Here is a 23,482-nt window from a genome sequence, read left to right as displayed (position 1 = left end):
AATCTCATTACGTAATTCCCAAATACAATTTACCTCAAACACATATATCTCACAAATATGTTACTCAATGCAAATACTAAAACTTGCCCCCAAGACGTATCACTAGCAAGCGATGTATCAAACTACGATCCACTAAAATCCCAAACACACACGACGCAATACAACTACTCCACTGATCTATCTCCAACACGTACAAAGCCCGAGTCACGTTGTCTATATCTGCCCCGTACCAAAATCCTAAGTCTTGCTAAATGTTTCTGCCGCGGACGAGAGATTGAATCTGAGCCAACTGTTTCCGCATATCTCCCGCGTACGAGAGCCTAGGTCTTGTTAAGTGTATCTGCCGCGTACCAGAACCCGAGTGACGCTCCGTGTATCTCCATAAAACAGGTAAACTCTCTCCCCCTCTATCCTCGTGAGACGTAATGAACGGCCAATAGGGTTATTTGGAAGGAAGAAATGAACGGATTGATAGCGCTATCTATACTGTGATGTCTGAGAGCGCTCTGGCGGATGAAGTGACGTACTAGGTGAACGGCCGTGGTCGTGGGCACGGCTCACAGACTAGAGGTTGTCTTGACTTCTTCGCTAAGTAAAAAACTACTCTTTCCTTTAACTCGCCGTAACTTGAAAACCAGTAAAGATTTTGAATAGTAGCAACTTTTAAAAGTAATTTCCATTCTTTCTCAACATTTCATTCGCTTTGACCCCCCATCTAAAGTGAAAAATAAAAAAGTTTACCGCTAACCACTTCTGAAAGTGTAAATGTCTATTTTGAACAGATCACTTCCAAATTAGTATCTTTTTTTTCTCCCGCGTTTTAAAAACAATTTTGATTACAAAATTTGTTCCATGCTTTCCTCAGACATTGACCTGCCAATCATAAAAATAACAGTGCCATTGATTAACTATCATACTGTAGGAGCTACGACATTATATTCCTCTGCATACGCGAAATTTGGTCTCTGTCAGCGCTGCGAATATTTCGCGTCGGTGTGGGGTAACGTGCGAATTTCGTTGCCGCTGTATACGTGAAATATTCGTCGCCGCCATGGCTCCAAATATTTAGCATTGGTGTGGGGAGGCCTTTTAATTGAACAGAAAGAATAGTAAACCAAAAAAGAGGCTGGTTTGAACATATGAACAGGATGAATGACGACAGAATTCTCAGAAAACTATTGCATTCTAGACCTACTGGAACAAGATATATTTGAAGGCCGAGAAGATGATGGGAAGACGACTTTAAAAATAAATATATTACATCCCCTAATGACGGAACAGACCAAGTGGCCTATACCTTATGACTTATACATACATACATACATACATACATACATACATACATACATACATACATACATACATACATACATACATACATACCCAGCATTCTCCAATCTTTCCTATTTAATGCCTTCCTCTTAGTATCCGTATATGATCCATATATCTTAATGTTGTCTATCATCTGATATCTTCTTCTACTCCGAACTCTTCTTCCATTCACCATTCCTTCCAGTACATTGTTCAGGAGGCAATTTCTTCTCAGCCAGTGACCCAACCAATTCCTTTTCCTCTTCCTGATCAGTTGTGGCCTATGATGATGAAATTAAAAACAAGATTACACATTCTTTGAAATCGTATTTCACTGAAAATACAATTTATCTCAATAATATCCATTTATATAATTAATTCGTAGTAGTGAAACTGGCTTCAGAGGGTTAAGCATGCTTCTTTTTTTTTATTGCGTTCATTGCAATTCCGTTATTTTCATGCCTCTGTTCATAACTTATTTCATCCTGTTCATTAAACACACTTAAATCTTACAGTAAATTGTATTTATTTATCCTAATTCCATTACTCTAAATCCTGTATACATGTTACATGCATCCTCTGATTGAGGTTCTGGCTGATATGATATGTACAGCTGTCAAAAAAAAAAGTGGCCGCACTCGTGAACAGCGAATATTTTCAAAGTCCACTTCGGGTTGCGGCGATGTTACACGATGCATGTGCTTGTACAAGCAGTTCCCGAACTATGAAAGTGTTCCATGTCTGCGCCTCGTAGGCCAGCGGTAGAGTGCTTGTTTAATGATTCGAAGGTTGTGGGTTCGGGCCTTCTTCAAGTTTTCATTTTATTTTTTAATCGTTCTTTAGCGATGTAAATGCTATTCAAATTATCATTTATATTCAGTTATCGTTCTTTATGGATATCACGTTATTTATATTTTGTTATCGTTCTTTAGAGATATGAATAAATTTCAAGTCATTATTTGTATTCTGTTATCGTTTTATAACGATATGAATAACAATTATTATTATTGTATCTCCAATGGTGGTTAGCCCTATTTTACATATGTATGTTAGGGCTATAGTTTCATACACAAAAAAGATAAGCATAAAGAGAAATAGAAAAGAAAATGAAATTAGCTTACGCGATGTAAACAAAACATAAACAAACCGTAAATTAGGCATTGCGATTGCAAAATAAATATCAGGTATCAATTTGAAACATACAAAAACATTAACAACACACATACGTAACACTTCTATAACACAAATACGCAGCCTTCTGTACCATACATCATAAATTAATACACAATAGTCACACAAACACAATCAAACTATAATTACGACATTGCGACAACATCAAGCATCACATAACTGACTCACATACATAACAAATCAAGCATCCGTTACAACACATACACTTCAACATAGTAACCACACTTTTAAAAGTTACAAATTTGGCTCCAAGAAGAATAAATAGGACACTGTTACTAATTACTATTCTTCTACAATTTCTTAAATATATCTGTAATAAATCTGTGAAATTCCGATATGAATAATATTCACGTTTTTTATATTGTTATCGTTCTTTAGCGATATAGATAATATTCAAGTTATCATTTATATTCTTCATTAGCATTATAAAATAATATTCAAGTTATTTATATTGTTATTGTTCTTTCGCAATATAAATAATCTGTATTTTATATAAGTAATTATTATAACACAAATAACCATCTTTCTTTGTAAAATAGGTTATTTTATTTAGATAATTAAATACGTATTATATAATATCTTATATTAATTAAACAAACCGATATTTATCATTTATATTCTGTTATCGTTCTTTAGTGAGACTGTATAAATAATATTCTAGTTATTTATATTGTAATCGTTCTTTAGCGATATAAATAACATAAATTTAATATTAGGTTTGGAAAAATCCAGTTGCATAATACTGGTATTAGTTTTTCTTTTTGTATTATTACATTATACTATCTTGAACCACAATAAAATGAAAAGGAGTAACGAGGAATTGAACCTGAGACGTTGACATCTAAATTTCGATGTTCGTCCGCTGAGCTACGAGGGCAAAAGTGTGGAAACATTTTCGGAAAAATTGGCCCAATCACACTCTAAGATTTTCTGATGATTCGTAGAAGCTAGTCCAGGATGCGGGGGGCAAAGGCTAATTGAGATTTCCCGGTCTCTGATCGGGTCAAACATCCTGATAGAATTAATATTTAACCCTTGCCGTGACTTTCGGTGAAGTCCGGAGGGCCCAATTAGTCAAATCCACTCTCCTCATCTCCATGCTTGGGTCCCCTGGAATTTAATAAGATGCGAAAGAGATAGTGGTGTGCGGAAAACAACGGGATGTTACCGCATTTAGGCCTATCCTTCCCAAGAAAAACTGCAAACATGAACAAAGGAAGCTTTTAATAGAAGAAGAAGGATATTCTGCGGACCTCTGGAAAAAGAACTAAGGAAGAGACTAGTGAAGTGCTTTGTGTGGAGTGTGGCATTGTATGGGGAAGGAACATGGACATTATGACGAAATGAAGAGAAACGAATTGAAGCATTTGAAATGTGGATGTGGTGAAGAACGGTGCGTGTGAAGTGGACAGACAGAATAAGAAATAAAATTGTGTTTGAAAAAGTGAGTGAAGAAAGAATGATGCTGAAACTGATTAGAAAGAGAAAAAGGAATTGGTTGGGTCTCTAGTTGAAAAGAATAATAGAAGACATTAGGATATGTGGATCATATGCAGAGACTAAGAGGAAGGCAGAAAATAGGAAAGATTGGAGATTACTGGGTTTGCAATGAAAGACCTGCCCATGGACAGAACACTTACGTATGTGGGTATGTTCAGAATGCCTGGAATATCATGTCTAAGAACAGTCGCTATTTGCAAAGACTAGTCGATTCCATGCCCACTCGACTGCAAGATGATCGAGATAAGAGGAAGATAGACTAATATTGAATTGTGGCTTTTTGTTTTGTTTTTTGAACGCTTAATTGTTTGAATGTTTTAAGGCCGACACCAGTAAATTTGTTTTGTTTATGCCACGAAAGATAATTTTATTGAGAATAAAATCTTTTTTCTTTCCATTTGCAGCCACAATATCATAATGATAAAGTCATGGCATAATATATTAATGAACCTGATGTTAATTACTAAAATAATCGTAAAAGAGAAAGAAGCCATTATGTATAGTTTGTCTCTCTCAAAAACATAACAAAAAAGAACATAAAAAGCACGAGGTTGTGGCCGAACGCAGGACCTCATGAATAAGAGGCCTGAACGCTACCATTACGCTATCGAATCACAGAGAGAATACTTCAATTATAACTGTAGATATCAGGCAACGTGGTCCAACAACATGTAACATTGCCTGTCTCCGAATTATAGCGAAGATACCCGAAGGGAACTTTGTTCCAGGAGAGCGGCCACTTTTTCTTTTGACAGCTGTACATCTATTATCAGGCAGTACATCTCACTTGACGATATGTGTCAAAGGAAGAACAATTGTTTGTATGCATCTGATGTCTGACTGGCATAATATGTAACAAGTCAGCGATGTATACAATGGAGGGGGAAAGGAATGGCCACCATACCCCATTATCTCCTGGCCTAGTTGTCTCATAAGCAGTGCCTTCTTGGTATCACTTCTTAGGTTTAGACCTGTCTTCAGAACGTTGACTAAGCAACATGTTACATGCAATCATAGTAATTTCCTCAAATTTCCGCTCATTTTTCATTTTCACAAAACTAAACTTTCTGTTCTTAAATATGGGTGGAAGACAATATCAATATAAATTGTTACAGATAATTAAATTGCCTTTGTGATTATCATTAAAATTTATACGAAAGATTTTTTTTTCTTGTCCCTAACATCATCTTGAATTGAAATCTAATGCTTAATATTTGTGGTCTTTCAGAATTCATGGACAAATCTAGAATTGGTACTTCAGTTGTGGCTGACTCTGAATTTGGAATCTGCATGTGATCCAGGTGTACTAGGAACGTTTGACCCAGGAGTTTCGCCTTGTATATACATAAGCCCTAATGCTGTGTCAGGAGTGATGGCTGCTCTGGCATGGCATCCTGGAATATCATTGAGAGCCTGGTGTTTGGCTTTTCAAAGTTTAACGATGCTTGCCAACACTCCATTTGCTGAAGCTGGATCTCCGGAGGCAGCAGCCTCCTGGGCACCAGAAACAGTTGAGGAAATTGAGAACTCATTACGGGGTATGGCAAAAATAATTGTTGGTGATCCTCAGTTTGTTCCCATGTTACTCCGTTTCCTCTCTGGATCTGGATTAAACACAGGCACTTACTCAGCTAAAGGATGTGTGAGTATATTTTCTTTAAGTAAGCTTTTAATGTTAAACTTCAACCATTTTTTTATTTTTATAATTTTGTCGTCATTGTCGTCATCATCAATCATCTTTGACCGATATTAAACCAGTTAGTCTTGCAGCAGACATGAGTATTTACCATCTGTCAAAAATTCGAGAGAGCCTTCTACTCCTATTTCCTTCTTTAGCTATTCATTTGTAATTGAATCGGGGATTGCAGAAACAGCATATGTCACTATGTATGGTGTATTGACATGTGTTGTTTCTGCAATTCCCGATTCAATTGTAAAGTTAATTTACTTCATTCTTCAATGTATTGTTTTCAATGATGCTTTCCTTTATTAATTTTGTCAAGAATGGATGTAATTTATAGTTAATATAACATTTCATTTCTTTTGTTATTTAATAGTGTATTTAGCTACTATAAATTCTTATAAGTATTTGTGCATGTTGTATTGTCATCAAAATATATACATTTTATACATCATCGTGGTCTTCATCATCATCATCATCATCATCATCATCATCATCATCATCCTATCAAATAATATGTTAAAAGAAGTGTTACAGCCTGACAAGGTGATTTTCATGCTGGCTTTTCATGGGGCATCCCAGAGAGCATTTTCCATTTTATTATTGCCTTATGAAACCTGCATGAGTCCGTTCTCAAGACATGCTCCTTCTAGTTCTACTGGTAAATCTATAGACGAAATTTAGAACTGGTGATATATTAAGTTCTTGTAGCACATCTTAATTTTTCTTTCAGTCACAGTTATTCGGCACATGAATCTCATCTCACATGCTGTTAGTCTGCTTTCGTCTCTTTTCATGAAAGTCCATACTTTGCTCATAAACAGAGGACTGTTCTAGCCATTATTTTATGTAGACGAAAATGGGTAGATTTTTTTTTTTTTTTAATTAATCATAGTTTGCAGAACTCTGTTAATGTTGGCCATGGATTTATTGAATTTCAAAATGTTCTCTGGTATATATAGTTGTGGCAAAAAAAAAAACCAGACCGACCCTTGTAGCGGATTTCAGAGCCTTGTTCACTCCAGAGCACGATAGACTGGTAACTGAGACTTTAGTGGTTCGAATCCTGCCAGGGAAGGAAACTTTTTTTTGTTCCTTATTCAAATTTATTCCCAATACTTTTCAATTGCAGCGATATTTTACTGTTTAATTAACTTATTATTTCCAGAACATGAATTTTACCAGCAATCGAAAAGTATTTGGAATAAATTTGAATAAGCAACAAAAAAAAGTTTTCTTCCTAGGCAGGATTCGAACCACAGTCTTAGTTACCAGTCTATTGTGCTATGGAATGAACAAGGCTCTGAAATCAGCTATAAGGGTCAGTCCGGTTTTTTTTTGCCACTACTGTACATTTTCAAGAAAAGATAGTTTATAATCTAAATAAGTAATTATGTTCAGGTGTTCCAGGATTTCATTATTTAAACGAATTTTGCTTGGTACCGTATATTTACCACAAAAGGCCATTATTTTTGTTTTTTCTGTGGACATTTCCATGGAGTACTTCTGGGCTACCAAATTTAAGCTATATATTGACCATCCCGAGGTTCACTCAATCTTCTATAAAATTGAGTACCAGGTCTTTCCCAGGGGGTAAAAGGCAGTCAGAGTGTGGTGCCGACCACATCACCTCATTCTAGTGCCGATGTCATGGAAATCATGGGGCTCTACCTCCATGCCCCCAAGTGCCTTCATGGCATGTGACAGGGATACCTTTACCTTTTTTTTTTTTAATATTGACCATTGTAAGTCAATTTTCAGATATGGCTAATAAAACTAGGTCGTCTGCAAAAATGTATGTATGTATCCAACGCCTACCCACTTCACTTTATGTGATTAAGGTTCCGCATATTGCAGATAGATGACAGGACTGTGACCTATTTTCTAGTTCTACACCACTTTGGCAGGCCACACTGTACATGATGTGTATCTGTGGAGAGTTATGTTGTGCACTAGGGTGAGTGTATGTGTAAGTGTGTAGTGTCTGGAATGAGTGATGATATGAAGATGAGAAAGGGGAAAAGGGGAAATCCAGTGCTGGCACGTAGCCTACTCCTATCAAACGGCTCCAAGGGGACGACTACGCTTAACATTCCCGTCCGACGGATGAATTACTATCAATAGTGACTATGGCTTCTCTTCATATGCAATGCGGACAGATTGGGGATTTAACTCAGGCATATTGGTGCATAATCTAATGATTAGAAGTTGCACACTGCCATCTCTCCTAGTCCCGGGGTAGAAATTTTACATGAAAATTTCTGGCCCTGCCGGGAATCAAATCCGGGCTTGCTAGTCTGGAGGCAGACACGCTACCACAGAGCTGACTCGGTGGACTTGTTTGCAGAAATTGTTGTATCTAATTCTAAATTTCTATCAATCACAATGCTTCCATGTCTTTTCTTCGTAAAGTTTTGCACCATTGCATTCGTATAAATATCAAACAGAAGAGGTGAGAGTTCAGTTCCTTCTCTGATGCCAGAATTTATTTCTTTCTATTCAAATATTTTGACTCCTATTTTGACTGAAATGAGATTTATTTTATTGGTGGCTAAGAAGTGATACCTCATATCTAGAAAAATGGTCATTTAATATAACTACATTATTATTTAATATTAACTAGGCTACGTTGTTATTAATATGTTCACAGAATGTTCTTAACTAATATTTTGTCCTCAAGTAGAAGATCTTACAAGCAAGAAGATATATAAGAATATGTCTATTTTGAGAAAAATTAATTTTCAAAACATATTTTTTATTCACCAGCAAATTTACAGATACAAAGTATATAGATACTGTACATCAGTGGATCCCAAACATTTTGAAGGAGTGACTCACTTTTGGGCAACTTTTGAAACTCCCACAACTGTACCGGTATTTAACCCCATATGAAAAATACAAATTCCTGTAAAATTGAAAATAACTATAATTTTACTCAAAACCATTGGCTACCACACAAAGAACAACCAAATGTAAAACTATTACCACCATGGCACTGTGGTAATAGTTTAATACAAAGGAATAGCTTTGCAAACGTGTATTTTCAGCAAAATTTCACATGGGTTCGTTATATGAAAATCTTCTTTAACGTTGACCTGATTGACAGAGTTGATAAGCGCTGGCCTTCTATGCCTGAGGTTGCAGGTTCGATCCCGGGCCAGGTCGATGGCATTTAAGTGTGCTTAAATGCGACAGGCTTATGTCAGTAGATTTACTGGCATGTAAAAGAACTCATGTGGGACAAAATTCCGGCATACCGGCAACACTGATATAACCTCGACAGTTGCGAGCATTGTTAAACAAAACATAACATTTCTTCTTTAACACACAGAAGTAAGATTGCTTTCGTAAGCTAACTTGTTAAAAAGAATTTTACAGTTAAGAGTAGAACTTTTAATGTACTGGTACATGCAAGATGAGAAATCGGAATATTACCCCTATTTCCCAATTCTCTTTGACTTCTTAGATTGGCCCACCTTGCTGATACAACAACAGCTTTTTTAGTATTTTACCGAATTAACTCGAAACAATTACGATAATCACAAATAGTGAATCTGTTTTAAGACAGTTGCGTCCAGCTGGCTGAAATTCCAGAAAATATGACTGACAAATTTATTGAAATAGCCTATGTATCTACTGATAGAATGTTTAAACTAGACTTTTTTCGGAGCGTAGACCAGTTTTGGATCAAAGAATGCAAGAATATCTCGAGCATATAAAAGTACCCAATTGTTAAATTTTGTATAATATTTGCAACTTCTTATTTATACAAAATTAGTTTCTTGTTCATGATCACCTCAAAATAAAAGCGAGACATTTCCTTGAAATTGAAACGATTTTTTTTTTTATGGAATACAGAATTCAGATTTGAAAAGCAGGAATTTTTATTATATGAATTATTTTTTGCTTTATAACTATTAAAATATATATTTTTTTACTTTTATGTTCAATGTTGTTTCTATTTCTAAACACAAAATAAATTCATGTTAATAAGTTTTTTGCCTTATTTTGTAAATCATCTAGAGACTCCCTTAGGTCCTTACATGACCCCCCCCGGGGGGGGTGTCGCGACCACTATTTTGGGAACCACTGCTGTTGATGATCTGTTGTGGTATGTAATTCTTTGCCAACATATCTAATAAGTCCATATTCACCATGTCAAAAGCTATAGTCCCATCGCTCTTATTTCCGGCAGCCAATTACGTTGCAGGTCAGCTACATTTAAACGTGTGTGTCTTGTTATTCGCTCCTGATGACGTTATGCATTTCCTAAGGCTCGATAAATACTTAATATAATCGTCCGCCATTTCCGCTCTTTTGTTGGCGTTCGTAGAAAGCACACAAGGACGTTATTTGCTGCTCAATTATTTACTCAATTACAGTGCGTTTGATTTATCATCATAGGAGCTACGACATGATAATGTTTAATGGTGCGGCAAATAGATTCCTCGTCTGGTAGCTCGGCAACGAAAGAACAAACATGGCTAATGATACTACCTACCCAGACTTTATAGAGCCTTCACTTCCTAAGGTGTAAGCAAAGAAGAGGAGTCACGCCGGGAATGACAGCGTCGCGACTATTAAATGTTTACCACTATAGAACTATACTTATATATACTACACTCAAGGACGATAAAACCCGGACACTTGTTTTATTAAAAAAAAAAATTACATGTATGTGTGTCACAGTTTTAGTAGGCCATGAAATTTAATACCCATAATGTTTAAATTATTAAACATTTTTTGCCTTTCTGTGACAGTACTATTCTCATTCATAATTTTACCTATTAGGCCTAATTTTTTATTCACTGAGCCAATTTCATACCATACCAAACTGATATTATATTCTATTTCTCTTAGTTAATTATACTTTGTTTTCGTCGCTTGTAGAAATTTCTTATAAATTCTTATACAACCAAATATGTAATGTAATGGAGGAGCACTTTTCAGTACATGAAAGTGAACTGAATAGAATCTGAGAATATTGCATAAGTATTCATTACGAAGCAAGACTTATAAATATCAAAGTTAATACCATATTTACTCGCGTAATAGACGCACTTTTTTCCATAATTTTTAATTAAAAATTCAGGTTGCATATTATATGCAAGGAAAAATTTTAGGGGAAAAAATCATAACCACCTGACATCCTATGTTATCCACATTGCAATCAGAAACTGTAAACTCTCGACCAGTGGACCTATTTCTATGAACTTCTGCAAATTTAATTATTTTGAGCTTGAAATTTGCCGAGTGGCTTGTTTATTTATACTTACTGGGATTCATTATAAAGCAACCAGGGGCGGCTCGTCCTTAAGAGCTGCGGAGCTGCAGCACTCCCTGCTTTGACAGGAAAATAAAAATAATATTTATTTTAATTTGTAGAAGAATTGTTACAGCTTTTATTGGTAAATTGCTTTATATTTCATCTGGCCGGGAATATGTACTATTATCTTATGCATAATCTTTTTGCGCGTTGACTGTACTGGAATTGACACTGCATTCAAAGTCGTCCTGGGATCTGCAGGGTGGTCAGCTCATAGAGAGTGTGTCTTGCATGGTCAGGGGGTAGAGAGGTGAAGGGAAGCAGAGGGAAACTGCCGCTGTTTAAAACCCATATCTCGCTGCAGTGGCTTGCAGACCAGGCCACAAGGGATCTTTCCTCTCCTCCCACACCACTATTGTAATGCTGCGTCAAATGGATTCTCTATTCCCTTGAAACTTAATGACAAAATTTTTATTTTCTTTTCACATACTTATTGTTGTAGAATCTTATCGAGTTAATATAACGAAATTAATATTCTCTTTTGCCTTATTATTACGAATATATCCAGTCTCCAGCAGAACCTAATATTTGCCTTAACTCAAAACGATTGCAGGAGTAGAATCCTTTTGATATAGCACGTAAAATACGAAAGAGACTTCTTTTCCAGTTTTAGAAAATTGTTGACCATCAGTATATCTGAGTGTTGCTTTGGTGTGACGTCTTAATACCGTAACTTAACCAGTGCAAGCATGAGTGTGTGTGAATTACAGAATATTAATTTTATTTTTCTCAACTTTCCCTTGCGGAGAAGATTGATGTAATGAAGTGAAATTACAGGGTCGTCCATTACGCGACTTAACTCTTACTCAAGCTTCATCCAGCCGAAATATTGCATATATGTAAGTATAACAATGAAATTTACACTAAGCATTTGTGGTTACGTGGATGTGAACAAAAAAAAATCTGTATTTTGTTTTCCTTGCCTCCTCTTCGGTGGTGATGCTGCATGGACTAGGAGTGGTGTGACAGATTTAGGACATTTGCCCCTAAAAAGCAAAATGCACGAATTTTCGCAGTCTCACCTGAAAAATGTTGTTTCATTGGCTATGTTACGCAACTCATACTGCTGTGCAATTAAGTGAAACGAACAGAACAAACATTCTCAAACATAATCAAGAAGTGAGAAAAAATCTTGAAATTATTTTTTAAAAAATATTGATTGTATCAAATTTTGTGGCCAATATAAACTTCCCCTTAGGGGACATGATGAAAAAACGATTCGAAGAACCCTGATGTGTTTCGTGGGTTGCTACAGTTCATGAGTAATCTAAACGAGCCTCTCAAAAATCATTTGGAACATGCCACTGTTTAAGGTTATTCTAAGACAATTCAAAATGAACTGGTAGATTGTAAGTTGAGTGTCTGCCGATCTGAAATTCAGACTGAAATCGATGGTATTAGTTTTTCTTAGGGATTAGCAAATGTTCCCACAGACATCTCCCAACTAAATCAGGAAGTTTTGGTTTTTCGATATGTAGTGCATTTAGTTTTGTCCTATACTTATTAGTAATGGTATCATGAAGTGAAATTTGTATGTACCGAAATCTACTGCAGCTCTCCCAATCCACAAGTTCACGAGCCGCCACTGAAAGCAACACAATAATAACAACATAACACAACTGAGCAGACAACACTACAAGAAACAACAATCGACATTAATGCTCCTCATAGACGTTGAAAGTTTAAACTCTTAAAAAGAACCAATCACAACTCTTTGATTTAAAAATTTAAACATTAGAAATGCATCCAACATTACGATTATATTAAAATTAGTAGCAATTAAAAATATTGTAACTTTTATTACATAACAATAATGAAATTTTATCGTTTCAACAATAGTCACTTTCTATAATTTAGTTTAAATACTCCCGTCAAGAATGGGATTTCCACTCCACACAGTAACACAGTATTCGTTATTGCACTCCACAGACGACAATGACAATTTACTTGGATTATTGAGAACAACAATGAACTGTTAATCTTAATTAATGTTCACAAAGCACTATTTACAAAACAGAACTGTCAGTTCTCAGTTCACAGTTCGTTTGCCTTGGCTAGTTCTTCTAGCTCAGTCACTCGAGTTCACAGTATTTCGAACCCCAGACCTTCAGAGACAGTCCACTGAACTTCGAACTCAGGTCCCCCAACTGCGGTCCACTGCACTCAGACTCAGGACTTCGGACGCTCACACAGCTGCGGACACACTAAAGTCGAACTCTGGTCTCGAAGCTGGCTTCACTGCTACACAAGACTGGCTGGCTTGCTGTCCACCGACTGTAACAACTACTGCTCAAGTTCACTTGCGTGTCGTATTTTATAACCAAACCTTAGTTTCGAGAAATTACGATTTCGCGACCTATCGACAGATGCTTAGAAGATGACGCCCATCCAGACTTCTCTGGATTTCTCCCCTCAGTCACCAGCTGCTTAGTTCCCCCTCACCCTTCGTCACGTCCGCGCCACCACCTCGCGCCCCCTCTTACGTCTGTCCCCTCCAGACCCGAGCGGCCACAACCTTCTTCACTGCGTCGCTCGTTTTCTCGTGCTCCCTCGACCTCTGTGGGACGCGATCGACTCCCAAATGTCACAATATAATGTGTACATTATGCGATGACGTCTATTATGCGAGCAAATAAGGTAATTATCTCCCTACAGGACTTACATAGTTTTTTATTTTAGTAATTCTGTTCATTACAGATTACAACTGCTAACAGCTGGTGCGATGCATAGTAACCTTGAAATGTTGCAAACAATTTGTCCATTCACAGTGTAACATCAATGTCCACGCAAAGAAATACTGATATACCTCCTTATTGGAAATGATTGTTCTAAATAATAATTAAGTTTGTTTCTGATAAATGTTGATAAGAAGAAGGAAGTGTTGGTGGTGGTGGTGGTGGTGGTGGTGGTGGTGGTGGTGGTGGTGGTGGTGGTCAGTGGCCTCGCGTTGATATTTTGACATAAGGATGCGATTTTTTAAATAGTTAAAATACAGTAGTCTACTTTCGTTATATGCGGGAGTTGCGTTCCTGGAAATAGTCACTTATTGGTGAATGTTTAATTTCCTTGTAGCATAAGTTATAAGGATATTTATCGAGCCAAAGCCTGGCTGTGTTTACATAAAACACGAAAGACCAAAGTGCATAGGACGAGACTGACTATACCAGTGACCGGCATGTTCCGTGCTCTGTGACGTCATACGACGTAGCCACCCTGCTCTTTGCTCGGCAATCTCTGCATACTGAGCACAGCGTGGAGAGAAGGTTCATCTGAACAGTGGTGGTGCGGGTCTATGCACTGACAGAGCACGATCCATTCGTCTGAGGTAGTATGGGAACAGCACAATTACAATACATTTGTACGAAACAAAACTGTACAACCGTGATAAATCAATGTAACAGAATATCTTGGTTTGTAATCAAATTTAATGTACTTATAATAATATGAAACTCATAATACAGCCACTTGCAGAAGCATTTGCATATATAAATGAAATTCCGAAACTGCTATAATCATACAAACATATAAATAAATACTTTAAGCAGTACTGCAACACTTTATCTACTTGGAAACTTGAAAACAGTGTTTTTTAACACACATTTTTCTACATAATATACAGATTAAACTATATAGGCCCTATCTTGGTGAGTAGTATGCAAAGTATATTTCAACTTTTGAAACACACCATCACTTTGTGTCACTACTGTGCCCAAGCTAAAGGCTTTGTCGAGATTTTTTTCCTCTTTTCTCGCGTACTAATTTTGCAATATTTGGAGTCATAGCCTGGCTAACACACAAGCGAAGAATATGTTTCAAGTTCAGATCAGACAGGTGGTTTCTATGTTGTGGTTTGCAGATCTTCATACAGAAAAGAACTGATCACATACATACGTAGATCCGAATATGCTCAACATCCTAGCAGCAAATCTATGCAATCGAGGGAATCTTGCCTGGGGAAATCTTCTATAAAATGTAGATAGATCCTTTTGTTTTCAACAGTCCCGTTCTACTGCTGCACTGACGCCACCGCGCTGGTGTGTGCTAACATTAATACGACTCAACTGCTCGCTCTCCCAAACTCTTGTGATCTGACTGGCTCTTACGTCACAACTGCAGCATTTGCTGGCCACTGGACTATACTGTTGATAATACTTACTTACTTACTGGCTTTTAAGGAACCCGGAGGTTCATTGCCGCCCTCACATAAGCCCGCCATTGATCCCTATCCTGAGCAAGATTAATCCAGTCTCTACCATCATATCCCACCTCCCTCAAATCCATTTTAATATTATCTTCCCATCTACGTCTCGGCCTCCCCAAAGGTCTTTTTCCTGCCGGCCTCCCAACTAACACTCTGTATGTATTTCTGGATTCGCCTATACGTGCTACATGCCCTGCCCATCTCAAACATGTGGATTTAATGTTCCTAATTATGTTAGATGAAGAAAACAATGTGTGCAGTTCTGCATTGTGTAACTTTCTCCATTCTCCTGTAACTTCATCCCTCTTAGCCCCAAATATTTTCCTAAGAACCTTATTCTCAAACACCCTTAATCTCTGTTCCTCTCTCAAAGTGAGAGTCCAAGTTTCACAACCATACAGAACAACTGGTAATATAACTGTTTTATAAATTCTAACTTTCAGATTTTTTGACAGCAGACTAGATGACAAAAGCTTCTCAACCGAATAATAACAGGCATTTCCCATATTTATTCTGCATCCTGTTGATAATACAGTAAATGAAAATAGGCTTCATAGTTTTCTTTTAGATTTAACAATATTTCTTCAGGGAGCGAATTTGCAAAGGTGGTAAATTGTGTATGATCAAGCATACTCAAATGTTTCATTTTGGAATTTTCAGCAAACTTTTGAAAAATATCACTTCTGATAATGTGCAGGATTTCATTGAACAACCGCCTGTATACAATTTTCTTATCCTCTCCAGGAATTGCATCCAGCTGTGATCATTCAGATTGAGGATAATTTTCAGCTGCAAAATCATCCATGCGTTCCCAAAATTCCTCAAAGTAATTTCTCAATCCTTGCTTGTACTCCTCGAAATTATGAATTTTTGTTTTTCAAAAAGCAACAGCTGTTACTTTTTGAAATAGAATATTAGAGTGTGGAGATATTGCAGCCAATAATATTAGCAGAAAATAAATTCAAAATCCTTCAGTAAACTTAACAGCCCTCGTGCACAAACGACAGTTTCATAGTCCCATTCACATTCTTCATTATCCATTGTTGATTCAAATAAGCATACCAACTTTGATGATTTAGAGAAAAAAACTCGAAAATCCAGCAAGATTAGTGAAGATCACTTTTACTTGTTTCATAAAATTGACAGACTGAGTGAAGTTGAGGTTTAATAACTCTGTATGCGTTGTGTTCACAAAAATCGGTGATTTATAGTGGCTGCGAAATTTTGCATGTAAATCATTATGTTCTCCCACCATCACAGTCACTCCATTTTAGGTTTGAGCAATAAGTTTATCATTGCAATCAAAATCGTTAATGACTTCGAGGGCATGTTCAAGGAGAGCATTTGCAGACTATCCATGCTGACATCCATTTCTTTTTAAACTCCTTCAGTGTCATCTTCTGTTACATATCACAGAATTAAAGATAACTGCGATTCCATACTATGTCAGAGCTCTCATTCAGAATTAAAGCTACAAATGGTGCTTTACAATCCTCTTTCCTAATTTTATCTTCCATTACTTCGCCCACTGAAATATCAAGTCACTCTGAAATTTCTGAATTGGAGGTGAAACTCCACGAAACATAGTGGAATATTCTAAGTATGTTTTCAGTAAATTATCGTGCCTTGCCATCTCATTAAAAAAAATTGCCATTATTCTTTGAGAATTTACTCTCCTCATGCCCTCTAATGCAAGATCTAATTTTCCAAAACCCTTATGGAATGACCAAGAATTCGTTCCTACATATCTACAGCCAGTTTTATCATCATCAACAACGCAGAAGTTCCCTTTTCGACAATCTTACCTGCAGATGTGCTTCTGTCACTTGAAAGTTGTGCGAAATTAGACATTTAGGGCCTGCAGTTATACAGAATGTTGTAGGTTGACTTAAAAAGCACTATAAATATAGCTCAGCTCTCGCAAATATTTTTTGAAAGTATTACTATTAGTATTAACGAAATATGTCATGCAGCGGAGTTATAAAACACACAGAAAAATTGAATTTAAGCACACATGAGTCGCCAAATGTGGAATGCGAAATTTAAATTACATCCCTTGCACACGGTATATGTGACGTTCTTCCACTCGGAAGTTGCCTGTTTTCATATAGCTCAACTGATGCGAGAGTTACCATCACATTTTGCCATGCAGGCGTAGCACGGTTATACGTAATCTAAATCGCATCCTCTGCACACTGGTATAAGTGACGTTCTTCCACTCAGGAGTTAAACGTTGCCTCGTTCTCATATAATCCTACTGATGTGACATGCACAGTCACATTTCTCGGGCGCACACCTTTGTCACTTCATGTAATATATTTCCATTGCTGTAGCAGCGACATTTAAAATTTGAAAGTAATATTCAAATAATAATTATTATGTATAACAGGTATAACATGACACACACAAAATAAAGTAATGGTAAATAACGATAAATATATTTTTTGTTCGAAAAATTCAGGGAATGCAACCCATCACCCACATCCATGTACGCTACACCCTTGGTGGTGGTGGTGGTGGTGGTGGTGGTGGTGGTGGTGGTGGTGGTGGTGGTGGTGGTGGTGGTGGTGGTGGTGGTGGTGGTGGTGGTGGTGGTGGTGGTGGTGGTGGTGGTGGTGGTGGTGGTGGTGGTGGTGGTGGTGGTGGTGGTGGTGGTGGTGGTGGTGGTGGTGGTGGTGGTGGTGGTGGTGGTGGTGGTGGTGGCGGCGGGGGCGGCGGCGGCGGTGGAGCAGTGGCGGCAGTGGTGGTTATTTTGTTATGATGACAACAGTGATGATGATGACTGTGATAGTGATGAAGAAAAAGAAGAATTGCTAGTTTTTTTTTTAATTGTATAATTTAAATCCATAACTGCTATAGAAAAGTAGTTAATGTATTTATAATAGATTCACGAGTATAATTGGCTTTGGAAACTTGAGATACTGAAATATATTTCTATTCACATTGTAAAAATGTTTCTTTCATGTGGTTAAATGACATTTTGTTATGTTTTATTAGCCAGTCTAATAATGGATTTTTTTCTTTGACATTACGTGTTCACTACACTGTACTATTCAATGTTTGTCTTGTATATTACAGGCTGGACCATCAGTTTGCCAGGCTCTTCATGATCTGCTTGTTAGGCTACAGATGAGATGTGATGTTGTGACAACTACCAGCAAGTACGGAAACTCGCTCAAGGAACTGTTGTTGAAACTTGTGTATCAATTAGTACAACCTTCAGGAGCTCTGGCCAACCAGCAAGGTCCGCTGGATGCCCAGTGCAAGCTTGTGGAGCTATTGTTGAATCTGAATTTTGCTAATATTGATTTAAGCACTGCAATGAGCATTCTTGAGTCAGTTGGTAAGTTAAAGAAGTTAATGATTTTAATATATATTAAGACTTGTGTTCTTGTTATATAAACCACTTTTAGACTCTACCAAACTACTTTATTGTTCGTAGAATTTGGTGCTTTAGATTTATATACAGTTTGTCCCAAAATAATGTACACACACACACTTTGTCACCATTTATTTTAAGGAGTTATATGATCAGATGTTCATTTTTCTCCTATTGGTTAATTTAAAGTTATAAATGAGTGAATGACGAACATTGAAGTACCCGTTATTAGTAAAAAAATTAATTGAACATCAATACATTGTTGACAATGACAAGCAACAGAGCAACATAAAAACACTTTATTGTTTCTAGCAGAATAGCAGCACAGACATTTTCAGTTTCATGTTTCATGTCTTGCAATGTTCGTGGTTTTGTGGTGTACACAGTGTTCTTCAAAGTATTCCGCAGGTAAAAATCCATAGGACTTAAATCAGGAAATCGAGATGGATACTCCACATTTCCTCTCCTTTCCACTTCTCAGAGAAAATTTCTCACATCAGTGTTGTAATGTGGTGGTGTACCATCCTTCTGAAAATAACACTCTTCATTGAGAAACTGGTCACTAATAGCTGGAATAATGTTGTTTTGCAACATTTTTTAATTAGGCAGCACTTGTGGCAGTTGCTTAAAAAAAAGTCTCTATCATTCTTCTGGGAGACCAGATTGCATTACACTGTTATCTCTGATGGATTAACTACTCGCCATAGTTGGGAAGTTAGTAATAGTAATAGTTATTGGTAATGAAGTAACGACATTACTAATTTGTTATCAGAATCTCAGACTGTGTGATACTAGCCATATTTTTAATAATAATGTCGAAAGTTATTTCCATAATTTCAACAATGAGTACGTTATTAACACATTCTCACTTGCTCTAAGCCTGCTCATACCCACTTGGCTTGTTGCAGCAACTTTATTTCTACAGTCCTGACTCTACCTCTCATCCCCACTCCATAGATCACTCGGTCATTTCTTCTACATCCTTGTCTTGCTAACATCAGCTGCGCAACAGTCTTGTGTTCTTGTTACATAAACCACTTTTAGTGTCTGCTATGGAATAATTTTAAACAACGGTGTACATCTTAAAATCTGCCTTAGAAATATACGAATCTTATGAATACTGCATTCACGTCTCACTAATTATATTCCATTTATATACTTTTTGTTTGAAGATTTTATATGCAACAATGACTACTGCAGTCACATGACTCGAGAATAACATTCAATCTCTGATGTTATAGTTCAGGAGGGAAGACCTGACATGTGAGTTGCGCGAGAAGAGAAAGGTTAGATGATCAGGAAAAGAGTTCGCATGTGAGAGGTAATGGTCGTTAATATTACACGAATCTACAGACACAGAAGTTCAGCTCAGACTAAAACCTTACCTTCCCCTTCCATTCCCACTGGTGATATAGATACGTTGTGTGATGGGTCTTGCCTCGTCTACTATACATTCATTTTAATTTCTTTCGGACATTGTCTTTTAAATATATTTATGTCATATATTACGATAAACTTTAACTGAATATTTACTATGTGAGAGAATCTCCTTAGATATTTTTTAAAAGATATAGTAGTATATTTGCCTCCCCGAAATTCAAGATGGCCTCTTGACAAAGATTAACAAGCAATTTGAGTTACGAAATTATTAACAAATGAATTTACACTCATTTCTTTTAATTACTAATATTGGCCCATTCTTTTTCCATATTCTTAGTTTATAGACAACCATTATTTTCTTTCAGATGAGACACAGTTGGAAAAGATATCATAACACAATTAGGATTTTTTTACAGTAGCTGTAATTAAAACTCTGTTACTTTTTCTAGTAAGTAACTCTGATTGTAACTTTACTTTTAGAAAGTGATTTACTCAATTTTACTTCTTGCTCTTCCACTGTGTGTGGATTTTCATTAGCCCAGTACACAGAGTTACGTCGGTTAACAGTATCATTAAGTTTAAAAGTGGTTTCAACAGATCAATTAAGTTCTGAAAAGCTTCCTTTTCTTCGTGCATTCGCAAAATCCATTCACAAAACGTTGTTGGTCCAATACCTAAGCACTTAACAAAGAAGTCATTTGTCATCTTGCACTCCAGTATTTTTGTATGATGTCATTTTCTTGTAGCAATGATGTGCAGTTTTTATTTGTTCCATGTTCATCTCTTCATTTGCATCATGCAATACACAGGCGAATGTATGGGAAATTGCTATCCTGTGCAGGTGGCTTGTCAAACAAAAATGACTTGATATCAACCTGAACATAGCAACAGCAGATTTACTTGGCTCTTGAGGATTATCTCGGGGTTAGTCAATAACATTTCCCAGGTTTTATCTTATTCTCCATCTGAATTTCGTTGTTTTTGGACAGATCTGAATTTGCTTTTGATTAGTAGTTTTGCAGAATAAAATGAAAGTCCGTTATCAGATGGTTATAAAATTTCAATGTCCTTTTAGCCTAAAAGTGTGCTATTGCATTTCCCTTTATATCACAATGGGAAGGAATCCACTATAAACTAATTTTTTTCTTAGTTTTGTTACATAATAAAGGTAAAAAGGTAAAGGTATCCCTGTAACATGCCATGAAGGCACTTGGGGGGCATGGAGGTAGAGCCCCATGCTTTCCATGACCTCGGCACTAGAATGAGGTAGATAATTTTATTACAGTTCTTAATTTTAGCCCCTTTTGTAGACTATTGTGAAATTATAGCTTGTATAGTTGCACTTTAATCTGATAATATGGCAACATTTTGAAATTTATTTAATCTTATAAGAGGCTTTTTGAAAGATGTATAAAGAGACCATCCTCCTTGATGAACCCTGGGCAATGACTATATTGGCAAATTGGGCTACACAGCTGACTTCATATGGGTGAATGACAGTCAAGTATCCACAATTAGTAAAAAAATAAATAAATAAAAAGTATTAACTGCTTCTCGAAAATTTGTTGTATGTTCTCCTGCAGAATTGTAAAATGAAAACAGGACATATTTCTCCAGCTACTGCTCCTTACGAATGTGGTGTCTTGTATCAATTGTCTCTATAGCCAGAGATTTTTTTTAACATCGTTCATGTCCTATGTGAATGGTATTTAAAAGGTTAATTTCATGCATTAACTGAATTAAAACTCTTCTGAGTTTTTAATTTATCCATAGTTTGGATATTATACCAATTATTTCCTGTCACTTGTATGTATGTCTTCATCCAGTGTATGGAGCAGTCTCGGAATGTATGTATGCCTTCCACTTATAACGCCACAAAATGTGATAGACACTGGATTTACAGATGTTAGTCTCACGAGAACATTACTTTATAAACTTCTTTAAGAAATATTGAAATATCTGTAACTGTCATTATCCGCCAATGTTCTCTATCTTCCTAAATTTCCCCTCGTCACATTTTGCACTGTTCCATCGACCTCACACTTGTCACATAATCTTGCAATTGATCTCTGTGTAGGTGGTGGTGTTCTAAATTCACTTCTCCAACATCATTGTATCTATTCACATTCACATTCTCAGTTTTTTCCAGTAGCAATTAAGAATCCATTTGTGTTGTTGCACAAACAATAACAATGCGTCTTTGCCATTTTTGTTTACATTGTTGTGGTACCTTCTGGCAAAAATTAACTGTTACTACAAAACAGATAGACATATAAATAGGTTTCGCACTACCATCTTAAATTATCATAATCACTCTACCTGAATTTTTATTTGTGATATTAACATTCGAAGTGTGAGTACATTTTATTGGAACACTCTGTATATAGCTAATGATTGCAGATGTTATTAATTTGATACGAAAGCATTATCACATTGAACTAATTTGCAGTTATTAACTGAAGTTCATTGCTATCAGAAGTTTATACTTGCTTCATGTCTTCACATTTTGTATCTATTCTATAGGTGTGCTGGTGTATACATACATCCTAAGCCTGGAGAAAGTGAAATGTCGCAGTGTGTCAGAATCAAATGTAACTGCTTCTTCTTGTTTTGGTGGATTGTTTGCATCTGTACTTGGAGGAGAAACTAAGCAAGGCAAACCAGCATCGTGGGATGCTCTATTATGCAGTTTGCTGAAACTTGTGAACAAGTTGGTACAGACACCCCTGGTATCACAGTCACATGTAAGCTTCTTTCCAGCTCAGATTTTAGTTAAGTCCGATATTACAACCTGGTATCTTGTGTATCTTGCGTTATCAGTGAAGTTTTCTACAAAATGTTTATATTCATTATTGATTTCTTAGATTTCTTACTGTTTAACTCTAAGGCAAAACAAAACTACATTTAAGAGAGAACTATAAGCCATGCTAAAGCCCTGACCCAACTATTACATCGACCAAAATCATTCAGTAAAGTAATGCTATTGGTTGACTCTAAAGCAGCAATAGAAGCAGTTGCATCAAACTCATTTACCATCAGTGAAATAAGTTTAAAGAAACATATTACTTTCCAGTGGATACCTTCTCATGTAAGATTATAGGTGAATGAATGTTCAGATCTTTGGCAAAAAAGGAACCATACTAAATAAAAAATTGAGAACAAACTATAAAAATGAATTAAAGAAGAGTGCTTATGAAAAACGCACAACAGAAGTGTGAAAACAATTGCAAACAAAATATCAGTGGCAAAACATGGGAAAAGGTTAAACAAAATTGGAAATTTAATTGTAATAAACCAAGAATAGAAGCTGTGGCACTATTCCATTTAGAAACTGGTCATGACTGCTTAGCACATGTACAAAATTGGCATCTTAAATGCCAACCTGTATGCTTTGCGACTGTCAAGAACTAATGAACAAAGAACTTCTTCTCTCGTGTTAACATTAAGAAGACAGGGATTCTTTGCCTACCTATTAGGATGAACCCATCATTCTGACAGGTAAATATTTTCTTG

General features: G+C 36.4%; 1 protein-coding gene across 5 annotated transcripts in view; it reads left to right on the top strand.

The window, feature by feature from the left end:
* The window catches only part of Bruce (BIR repeat containing ubiquitin-conjugating enzyme), a 571,194-nt gene that overhangs the window by 335,145 nt on the left and 212,567 nt on the right, over window positions 1-23,482 (top strand). For all 5 annotated transcript variants that reach the window (XM_069833681.1, XM_069833684.1, XM_069833683.1 and 2 more), the window contains 3 exons: window positions 5,231-5,644; window positions 18,289-18,553; window positions 22,493-22,713. In XM_069833681.1, coding sequence (XP_069689782.1) covers window positions 5,231-5,644; window positions 18,289-18,553; window positions 22,493-22,713 — 900 coding nt within the window. The remainder of the gene's footprint in view (window positions 1-5,230; window positions 5,645-18,288; window positions 18,554-22,492; window positions 22,714-23,482) is intronic.

Source organism: Periplaneta americana, chromosome 8 (genome assembly GCF_040183065.1).
Source record: "Periplaneta americana isolate PAMFEO1 chromosome 8, P.americana_PAMFEO1_priV1, whole genome shotgun sequence".
In the NCBI taxonomy this organism is placed as follows: Eukaryota; Metazoa; Arthropoda; class Insecta; order Blattodea; family Blattidae; genus Periplaneta; species Periplaneta americana.
The sequence above is the reverse complement of the archived record's forward strand: the minus strand, read 5'-3'. Positions and strand labels throughout refer to the sequence as shown.